The sequence below is a fragment of the Alligator sinensis genome, unplaced genomic scaffold, assembly GCF_000455745.1.
Source record: "Alligator sinensis unplaced genomic scaffold, ASM45574v1 scaffold1698_1, whole genome shotgun sequence".
In the NCBI taxonomy this organism is placed as follows: Eukaryota; Metazoa; Chordata; order Crocodylia; family Alligatoridae; genus Alligator; species Alligator sinensis.
Window position 1 is genome coordinate 17,621 of NW_005843190.1, and position 10,159 is coordinate 27,779.

General features: G+C 40.9%; 1 protein-coding gene across 1 annotated transcript in view; it reads left to right on the forward strand.

Moving 5' to 3' along the window:
* EBAG9 (estrogen receptor binding site associated, antigen, 9) overlaps positions 1-10,159 on the forward strand; it is a 31,528-nt gene that overhangs the window by 11,314 nt on the left and 10,055 nt on the right. Inside the window, exons 4-5 of the mRNA XM_006037907.3 lie at positions 3,887-3,994; positions 5,940-6,031. Of these exons, the coding sequence (XP_006037969.1) occupies positions 3,887-3,994; positions 5,940-6,031 (200 nt within the window). The remainder of the gene's footprint in view (positions 1-3,886; positions 3,995-5,939; positions 6,032-10,159) is intronic.

Sequence of the window (10,159 nt, forward strand, 5' to 3'; positions counted from 1 at the left end):
TATAAGTTTCTTCGGAATAAAGTTTAAAAAAGGCTGATTAGAATATCTTAAGTGGCTATGGATGCATACTGATAATTCTGTAAAAAGCCAACCTTTGTATGCAGTCCATTTTGCTTACACTTGCACCAGAAATTCAGGGAGTCTTGCTTTATTGAACTTTTTCAACACCCTGATTAAAAAATGTTTGCTGTTTTGGGGAATTATGCCTTGTAATTGTGTATGGAAGTTGTTTCTCAGATTTTTAAGAACAGGTTGGACAACACTTGTCTAGGAGTGATCCTGCCTGTAGCCAGAGGGTGTCAGAGTAAATGTCCTTCTGAGGTGCCTTTCAGCCCTACTTTGATTTTAACAAAGCTCACAGGAACTTTTTTGTTTTTAAAGAAAAATTGCATATGTTCTGGTGAAAAGGATTGCAGAATAATAAATTAGTTTACATATTTAAACACTGGCGCATAAATCTTCAGAGGCCTTTTTAAATATAAAATATTAGCTTGATGGTATATGAGATATAGCATCTCTTTCTTTGTCACATACCGCTTTGTACAGAGAGATGGTCAAGCTTTGTTTCAGCTTTATTTATAAATGCATGTCTGCTTTTCCTTTAAAAAAAAGTCATAATATAACCTCTGCAAATAATATTTTTAATTAAAAGGAAATGAAACAAAATAAACTTTTGTTATTAAAAACTCATTCTAACAGTTCCCCTTCAGGAATCAAATTATGTTTTATTATAGTTACTATCTTTCCTAAATAGTCATTTTTCAAGAATGTGTTTCCAAAGAAAGGCCACTTTCCTGAGTAGCTCTTTTTAAACCATAGTTTAAACAGAGAAGGTAGGGACAATTTTTTGAAGATAAAAAGGAATTAACTCCCAGATCTGCTGCTAATCGGTGGCCAATTTGGGAGGCTGAGCAAGGCAAGGGGTGAAGTAAACTTCATATGTATCTTCCCCCTGTCTGGAGAAACAAGCTCTGGTGCAAGGGAGACCAGTGTATACTGTTTTGATTCACTTGGTAGGGGGAAAAACCCAGCTTCCCTGCATCTCAGTGACTGGCAGGAAGACCCTAGTCTTGGTATTTCAAGGAAGAGCAGGCGGACTCCATCCAGCTCCTTGCTGCATTTCAAACTAAACCACTCTCAGAGAAAGCAGGAAGGAGACAAAGCAGAAGGAGGTGGTTCTTCCTGCATAACAGGGGAAGCTAGTAAAGTGTGAATGAAAATTATAGGGGGCTGTAGAAATTTTGATTCCTTTTGCAAAACTAGCTGCAATAGGGAGAGAGCCTTTTTCCAGCACTCCAGTGTAATTACAGAGCAGAAAAGGAGGAGCTGTGCTCTTGAAACTAGTTTGCTTGAGTTAAATTAAAACCTTTATTAAACCTCCTTCAGGGTGAAAAGCATTTAAATTTATTCGGAGGATAGAAACAGCTGGTATGGCCTATCTTTGTTACCATAATAGCCTGTATGACTAATTCCTCTTCAGTCTCTTTGGCTAAGGAAGGTGTTTCAATGGATTAACTGCACAGAGCTGCACTTAATGCTCACACTGGCTCTCAAAGTACTTCTGTTTCAGTTTGCTTTCAGTGGTATATGGGGAGTTCACCATACCTTGGTAAGCTTTCCTCTGTTTCAGCTTCTCAAAGAACCATTGAAAGCACTCTTTTTGCTCTTAGTTCTCTTTATTTGGTAATCAGAGGATGGTAGGCCATGTTAAACCAAAGTCAGGCAAAAAGTAGGGCAGGATGAAATAGTTCCAAATGAACATTTGTCCAAAAGGGGATGGGGGAGCTCTTGCTCCAAACTGTGCAGCAGGTGTATCACTCCCAGCTTGTCCACCTATAACTGTTAGAGCGTAACAAGTGTTGACACTGTGTCATCTATATTGTTCCTAGCTTGTCCACATATTTGCTGGAATGTAACACCTGCGTCATGCTCCCTGTCAGCAGTTCCTCTTTTGAAACTACTCTAAGTGTACATTTGTGATACCCTTGGAGAATGACTGGTTCAGAGGCATGAGGCTTTGTATGCAGCAGTCTCCATTGTCAGATACTTTATTTGGTGATGGAATCAATATCTTTGGATCTGAACTAGCCTGGCTATCTCTTCTCCTCTCATAGGTCTCTGGATCCCATTTGCAACTAGGGATTCAGAAATAATTACTAATGAGAAATCTCTCTTCTTTATCTTTGGGTCCTCAAAATAGTTTGTGGTTGAGGTAATAACAAATATGGAGTGGCCCAAGTGAGTGTAGTTGCTAAATACTATGCTTAGTTTCAGGATAAAGAAACAGCAAGGACATAGCAGAGACAGACAAAATATGGCCTGCCAGCTGGATCTAACCAACCAAAGGATTTTATCTGGCCTGTGGCGTTTTTTGGCCCCGCTCATCCCAGGTGCTGGGTGCAGCCCAGGCTGTGGTGTGTGTGGCTGGTCCTGCTGCCCCGGACACGTAGCGGGACTGGGACAGCATGGCAGCCAGACTCCTCTTCCTGGCAGCCCAGATGGCGGCAGCTCCTTCTGGCTGCTGCTGACACTGTCACCACCACTGCTGGACCTGGCCCTGCTGCCCTGGTACCCTGGCCTGTCCGCCCCACCCCCGCTGCTGGGGGCACTTGACAGATCAGGCAAGGATATCTATGGAGATCAATCCAGGACTCCTGTGGGCTGGCTGAGTGTATGGGATGGGGCCACAGGTGGGCGAGGAGCAGTATCTGGGCAGGGTGGGATCAAATCGGGGTGAAAGCAGAGAGCTGTGCTAGAAGCAGATTGCAGCTCGGCCTTGGGCCCCAGCACCACACTGTCACTGCCCTGCAGTCCTAGCCTTTCTTGTCTGTCCTGCTCGTGGACACTGCTTTACACCCATCCTTGTCCCCATCCCCTCCACCTGGCTGAGCACTCCCTACCCATAGGAGTCCTGGGCCAATCTCCATGGAGACCATCTCCTGCTCACTCCATCCAGTGCCCCCAGACTGATCTAGTAATCTACTGCTTAAGAAGTATTGGTGAGCTGTTGTGGTCCTGGGGAGGGGAGGGGAATGCTGACCCAGCCCACACAGCTCTCCAAAACTCCCCAAGTGTCCTCCCAGCCTAAATAATTGCCCATCCCTGACATAGAGAAAACTGTCAGGGTAAAATTGGAGATTTTCATTTTGTGGAATAACTAAATTAATTAACTCTTCTCCCTAAGGAGTTATTAACTAAGAATAACTCTTCTTCCCCTCCCTTCCCCTGCCCCCCCAAATAAAACTCAAAGTAAAACAAAATAGGTTGAACCTAGGAATTTCATGGCAAAAGCATAAACCTCCAGCATTTATGCTAAAGTAATTGCTTGCTATTATGGGGACTTGTTGTCTGGTGCTTATTTCCCCACCCTGGATTCAATCCCAGCTGCCAAACACAGGTGGTTATTGCAAAACTGGCCTGTTGATCCCTGCTGAGATTTTATACTTTTAAGTTCTGTGTGGCCAAATTGCTAAAGGGATACATGGTGAACTTAGTCACCATGGTACATTGCAGCTACTATATCTATCCTACAGGTGGAAACAGACTATGTAGTGGTATTACTAGCTGGTAAAAAAAAACATTTTGACATTTTTGTCTATTAAAGCTTGGCAAGAGGTAGCGCTGTGCAGAGGTATCTAAGCCGAATCAGGGAGCAGAATCAGCATTACCTGACTCTGGCCAGGCAAATATATTCAGCTTCTCAGTGAAGCTAATAGTGCCTGAGCTAGCTCCATGACCTCCTTTATACAGCACTGCATTGTCATGTTGGTATATCTTAGAGATGTAAAGTATTGAAGTACTGAAGTAAATGTCCTAATCTTGTGCTTCTCTCTCAATGGTATAAAAATGTCTGACTTTTCTCTTCCTGTTTTTTGCTGTTTTTCAGATAGTTATTAAAAAACGAGAACCCTTAAATTTTGGGGTCCCAGATGGAAGTACAGGATTCTCTAGTAGATTAGCAGCTACCCAAGATATTCCTTTTATTAATCAGTCTGTAAGTATGCTGTGTATGGTGATTCTTTATTTGTCGGGTACGTGCTGCTTATTGGTAAAAGGCAAATTCTGTCTAGAATGGAATTGCTGAAAAAGCATTAGAGCTGTTTGAGCAAGTGTTGCTGAATTTAAATTGAGGACTTAGGTGAATCACTAACTTTTTAGCTAATGAAAAGAAGAAATGAGAAGGGAATGCACTGCAAGTCAGCAAGGATGAGACACACCCTGGGTATTCACCCATCTCCCAAACCAATTGGCTGTAACTTTTCTGGATATTACATGTTAAGCCAGTGAAGGAATAGAGGAATGACCTGTATTTGTAGTGACCAGTCCATGAAGCTGCACGTACATCCAAATATATGATTCAGCACACATGAAGGGAAATGTTTTCCTTGACTACAGAGGAAATGTGTGCAGTACAAGACCTTGTGGGCTATACATATAATGTATGATGATGCTTGCCTAATTTGCAATGTTTAGTTAGGGTTAATTGGATTTTGCAAACACTCTAAAGCTACTAATTGTACTTTAAGTTGTCTGTACTTTGAAGTCTTATAAATATTCTAATTTTAAATCTTCATAACTTCTGCTGCTTTTTATCCTGGTAATTAAATTTAAAAACTACTATGGTCTATAGATTCTTGCCAGGTAAAAGTTTATTTTGAACAATTACAACATCACCTGTACTGTACAATGCTGAAGGCAGGAGTACCATCCCAGTCTCAACTACTAAAGTTCTCTCAAGGGGTATATAACATGAGTATCCAAGTTCTGCATGTGTTCAGTTCTTTTGCAGACTTGTTGATAGAGGTGTCTTAATTACTGTATCTATCCGTATCCAAGATTACTTTGAATTTAATATGATGCCACTCCCTCCCATCTCCCCCTGCCCCATCTACCCCATTAAATTCTAGACATGGAAAATTATAAATTTGTTATAATTTTCTAAGTTTAGAATCTAAGTATTGGGGGCAGGCAGTGGGGAGGCAGCAGGTGGTGGGGGTAGCATCAGCAGCATACAGATTCCTCCTTCCAGCATCTGCTTCCAGGGAAGGAGGAATTTGTGCGCTGTTACTGCTGTCCCAGCTGAGCCAGACGAAGCAGTATGATACTCAATTCTAAGTTGAGGCTTGGTTTTCCCCATGTTCAATATGGGGGAGGGAACTCATCTTAGAATTGAGTAAAATATGAGATACATGATCTCAAACTTTTGGCTAAGATCAAACAAGACTGGGGGCATCTGAACCCCAAGGTGTCCAAGCCTGGGGCTAGCACATAGGATACCTGCCTGGATTTGGGGAATATCTGAAGCCCCAGACGGATGGGTCTGGGAGGGAGGATGATTGTCTGATGGTAAAGCCACACAACTTGACACCTGAGCTCTCCTCAGTTGAATTTTGGAACTTGACTATTGGGCTTTGTCCAATTGAATCTGGAACTGATTTGGCCTTTGAAACAAAATGTATTAAAAATATAGTTTGTACCGGATTGCCAAAAAGAGGCTCAAAATTGTGTTTATAAAACACCTGTGCTAAAAACTTGCAGCAATTAAAAAAAAAAAAGGTAAAATACATCACTTCTGGATTAACTAAGTCTATAAGTACTATATGAAAATTGCTAAAGCCATGTTTAATTTCAAGCTTATTGTTTTCAAATTTGCTCCTCACTTCAGGTCTGACAGTAAGGGGAGGGGGAAAGGACTGTCAGGAGAAAAAGTTGGGGGGAAGCAGAAAGAAAAGGGCTGCCTGAAACCCCCAGATTTGTTTTCCCTACTTGTAGCAGTGGGAAGGGAGTTAAATTCAAGGCAAACCTCCAATAATTAGTTTCTATACCTGGAAAATTATAAGGACTTTATACATTTTCCATCTATAGAATCTGATTACTGGGGGATTGTCTTATTATTAAGGTTGTAGTAAATACAGTATTTTTTCCATGGTTTGTTTCAGCCTGAATTGGGAGATTTGGAGACCTGGCAAGAAAACTCTAATGCCTGGGAAGAAGGGGAAGATGCTGCCTGGCAAGCAGAAGAAGTTCTTAGGTAACTTGAAATATTTTATACCTGACCCGGCTCAGGAGGTGACTGAGCAATGTTTTAGGGACAACATCATTTTAGCCAAGTGTACAATGTAAAATGATTTGAAATATATGGTTAAATAGGATTTTCATTCCCCCCCTTCCTCTTCCATTTGTACAAATGTATACTTTGTGTAAATTGTCTTGTAAATAATTCAGGGTAATAGCTCCTTGAATATAGTATTATATGCAACGAGTTCTTACTATTAAGAGACTAGTCGTGTGTGCCAAGAATTTCGAGCATTAACATGTATTGCTTAACATCTTGGATAAAATGAAGTATGCATAGGATGGTATGACAACTAAATTTAAGGTGTGTACGTAAGTGGGGAAATTATGAAAACAGCTAGAGTCTAGAAATAACAATTGCAGTCTAAAACACTGTCAGTTTGTATGTTGCTGAGGCACTTTACTCCTAAGATTTATTCTTTACCTATGTCAGAATTTTACAGAATAATATAAATATCCTAAACTAATGGAAACTTCTTGAAAGGGTGTCAGTGTATAGTACTGCAGAAAAGCTATTCTGTTTAGATTTTTATACTGTGGAGGTAAGCATACCATCTGTTCTGTAATCTTTTTGTTTAAGCAAGTGCACAAAGGGTTAAGCAGACTTTTTTTTTGTACAATACTAGTATTGAATTTGGAATTTTTTTCCCCTCCCATAAATCAGTATGTAAGTATTTTCCACAATACTGGCTTAGCATAGCAATTAAGATGCTGTACCGTAAGACATGAAATGTAAAAATGCAACTTAATGTAGGGGTTTTCAACCTTTTCGGATTAGTGTACCCCCAGCAGCCGGACAGTGCTCCATCCCCGCCCACCTGTGTATACCCCTAGGGCCTTCTCAAGTACCCCTGGGAGTACGTGTACCCCTGGTTGACAACCCCTGGCTTAATGCATTATTATGGCTGTGCAGTTAGTCAAAACTGGGGAAAAGTAACAGTCTCTCATCTGTAACTTAGACCAATTTGTTTGTTTTTATGGTGTTTTTTATAATGCGAAATGCTGAGTAACAGTTTGTCAGAAAGGACAGTGGCAGTGCCCCAAGGCTCTGTCCTTGGACCAGTACTGTTTAATATCTTCATCGGTGATTTGGACAAAGGTGTTAAAAGCACCTTGTCCACATTCGCAGATGACACTAAACTATGGGGCATAGTAAATACACTGGAGGGAGGGAGTGAATTCAGGCAGATTTGGACAGACTAGGGAAGTGGACAGATCAGAATAGGATGCAGTTCAACAAGGATAAATGCAAGGTGTTGTACCTGGGGAGAGAGAATCTCCAACACACCTATAGACTGGGGGGTACCAGTCTGAGCACCACAACAATGGAAAGAGATCACGGAGTCCTGATTGATGCAAAAATGAACATGAGTCGCCAGTGTGACAAGGTAATAAGTAAGGCTAACTGCACTCCTTCTTGCATCAGCAGGAGTATCACAAGTAGGTCTAGGGAAGTGATAATTCCCCTCTATGCGGCATTGGTGAGGCTGTGGATGGAGTAGTGTGTCCAGTTTTGGGCGCTGCACTTCGAGAGGGATGTGGATAACCTTGAGAGGGTTCAGAGGAGGACTGCTCGTATGGTTGAGGGCCTGCAGGTAAGATCCTGTGAAGACAGACTGAGGGATCTGAATCTCTTCAGCCTCCGCAAAAGAAGGCTGAGAGGCAACCTTGTGGCTGCCTACAAACTCATCGTGGGGAGCAGCAGGGAATAGGGGACACTGTTTAGCAGGGCGCCCCTTGGGGTTACCAGGAATAATGGCCAAACTAAAGGAGAACAGATTTAGATTGGACATAAAGAAGAAATTCTTTACGGTGAGGGTTGCCAAAATATGGAATGGGCTTCCAAGGGAGGTGGTGCTTTCCCCTATCCTGGAGGTGTTCAAGAGGAGATTAGACAGGCATCTGGCTGGATGCCTGGAGCAGGGGGGTCAGACCCAATGATCTACCAACTCTAGAAATCTACGAAACCTATGAAATGTTAAGCATATGCAGTTTATCAAAGTTGTTATCACAATTAGAACATTTTTATGTTAACAGGCAATTTCTTAGATTTTCTGATTATCCACAATTATAAACTGAGGAATCTTGCCAGTATGTTAAGGTTGCTTTTGCTGTTTCATACATTTGCTTTAAGGAAAGAGAGAGCAACGAAGGAAGAAGGTAATAATTAGGTTTTCAGTGTTGTCTTGTGTTGAATAAGAGGAGCATTCTCACCTTTTGCTTCTTCACTGGCAGAAGATTGCTTTCTGTAAAAGGAGCATCACATCTGTTTACATTTTAACAACAACTCTCATAAGAAAAGGACTCTTTCCTATGACAGTATTTGTAGGATCTGTTTAGTGAGAGATACTAGAATTAGGTTGGTTTTTTTTTTAAATACAATATAGAAAAGTTGTCTTTCAGTTTGTACCAGTGAAACCTTGAATATACTACTCTCACAAACTTCCAGCAGTAGTCTCCGTTTCCCTACTTAAACTTTCTGCAGAAGCCAAGCAAAGAGGCACCATATTTTGACACTACAGGAAAAATAGAGCTTTTAGTAAAGTGCTTTTATTTCTAATATGAAAATGTTTAGAAAATTAATCTTTTTTTTGAAAAAATTTTAAGCTTACTGAAAAAAAATGCTACTGTGAACTCAGTTTCATTTTGCTGTAACCCTGTGTGAAAAATATTTAATTTGTTCCTAATTGACTCAAGATAAAGAAGCTTATTTATATTCTTACTCTGTGGCAACTCAAATAGTTGAACCTGTTTTATTCGCCTGTTTTGGTACTTAATTTAGCTTGAGGCCAGGTTTGGAAACACTGGCACATTTCTAAAAGCCAAGCATATAAAAACAAGATTGTTTTTTTGGTCATTTTTTATTTGGAGGTTCCACTCAAATGCAATTAAAATAGCTTAAAATTATATCATTCTTGGCTTCAGTATTGAACATTTCTAGTCATTTCTCAGGCCCTGCCTTTCTCTGAGGTATCTTGTTAATGGCCTCTTCTCTCATGAAATATCTATGAGCCATATGGCTTAAACTCCAAGTTTTGTCAGCATATTATACATGTTCGCCTATGTTCTTAAAGTGTCTGTGACCCCTTTTAGGAAAATCAGTGTGCCTGTAAGATGATATCTGTGACTGATGCATGACATAGCAGATAATGTATTGCCCATTTGAGGGTAGAAAGGGAAACTGAGGGGGGAAGATGATGCATACTCCTATATCTTTTCACTAAAAAAATATTAAGCTGCAACTACCTGCATCTTTTGCAGATTTAACATATTTCTCTATGGGATGTAACAGTTGCAGAAGGATCCCTCACTCTAGATACAGGCATCTCGCACAGAGGAACCATGTTAAAAGCATGATTAAGGTTGCAATGTCAAGTACTCAAATTCATGCTGGTCAGTGACGGAGTCTGGGTTTTTAATCACTAAAGCTGAAGTCTGTATTGTGTGGGTGTCTGGACAGCAGTTGTGTGGGGTTTTGTTTTCTTTTGTTTTGCAGAGGTTTTCACAGGCCAAATCTAGGTGCATTTTCAAGGGGATTGCAAAGCAGATCCTCTGCCTAAATTTCAAATTTGTCTGTTGTTTCAAAGCATGTGGCACTAGAACTTTTCTCAAGGAAAAGGTGATCTGCTCCAGTCCACCCGCCTCCCTCCCACATAGCAGCAGTAGTGCCAGCCGGTGGGGACCAAACTAGAGAAGCCAGGACTGTCCCAGTTTTCCCAGGATTTATGATTACCCTGCTTATAGTGATATTAAGGATGTGAGTAGAGGAAGAAGAGGATCAAGTGGCCTAAAGTTATTTTTACCATCCTTCATTGTGGGTGTTTTACCCTCTGCCCCAACCTGGTCACTTGCAAGACAGCAGTGTAACTCTCTGTTAGCAGTGTAATCTGGCTGCATAATCCAGCTTCATGAAATGAAAATTTGGGTAGTATGAGCCTCTACAAATTACACCCTGACGTGGTTGGAAAAGGAAGCAAAATCTAATGAACACTATTTGTAAATAACTCCTTCTGAATGCTATACATCTTCTAGGATATTCAAAGCAAATAGGGATGGGGATGCGGGTTCCCTGTACTTCTCTTTC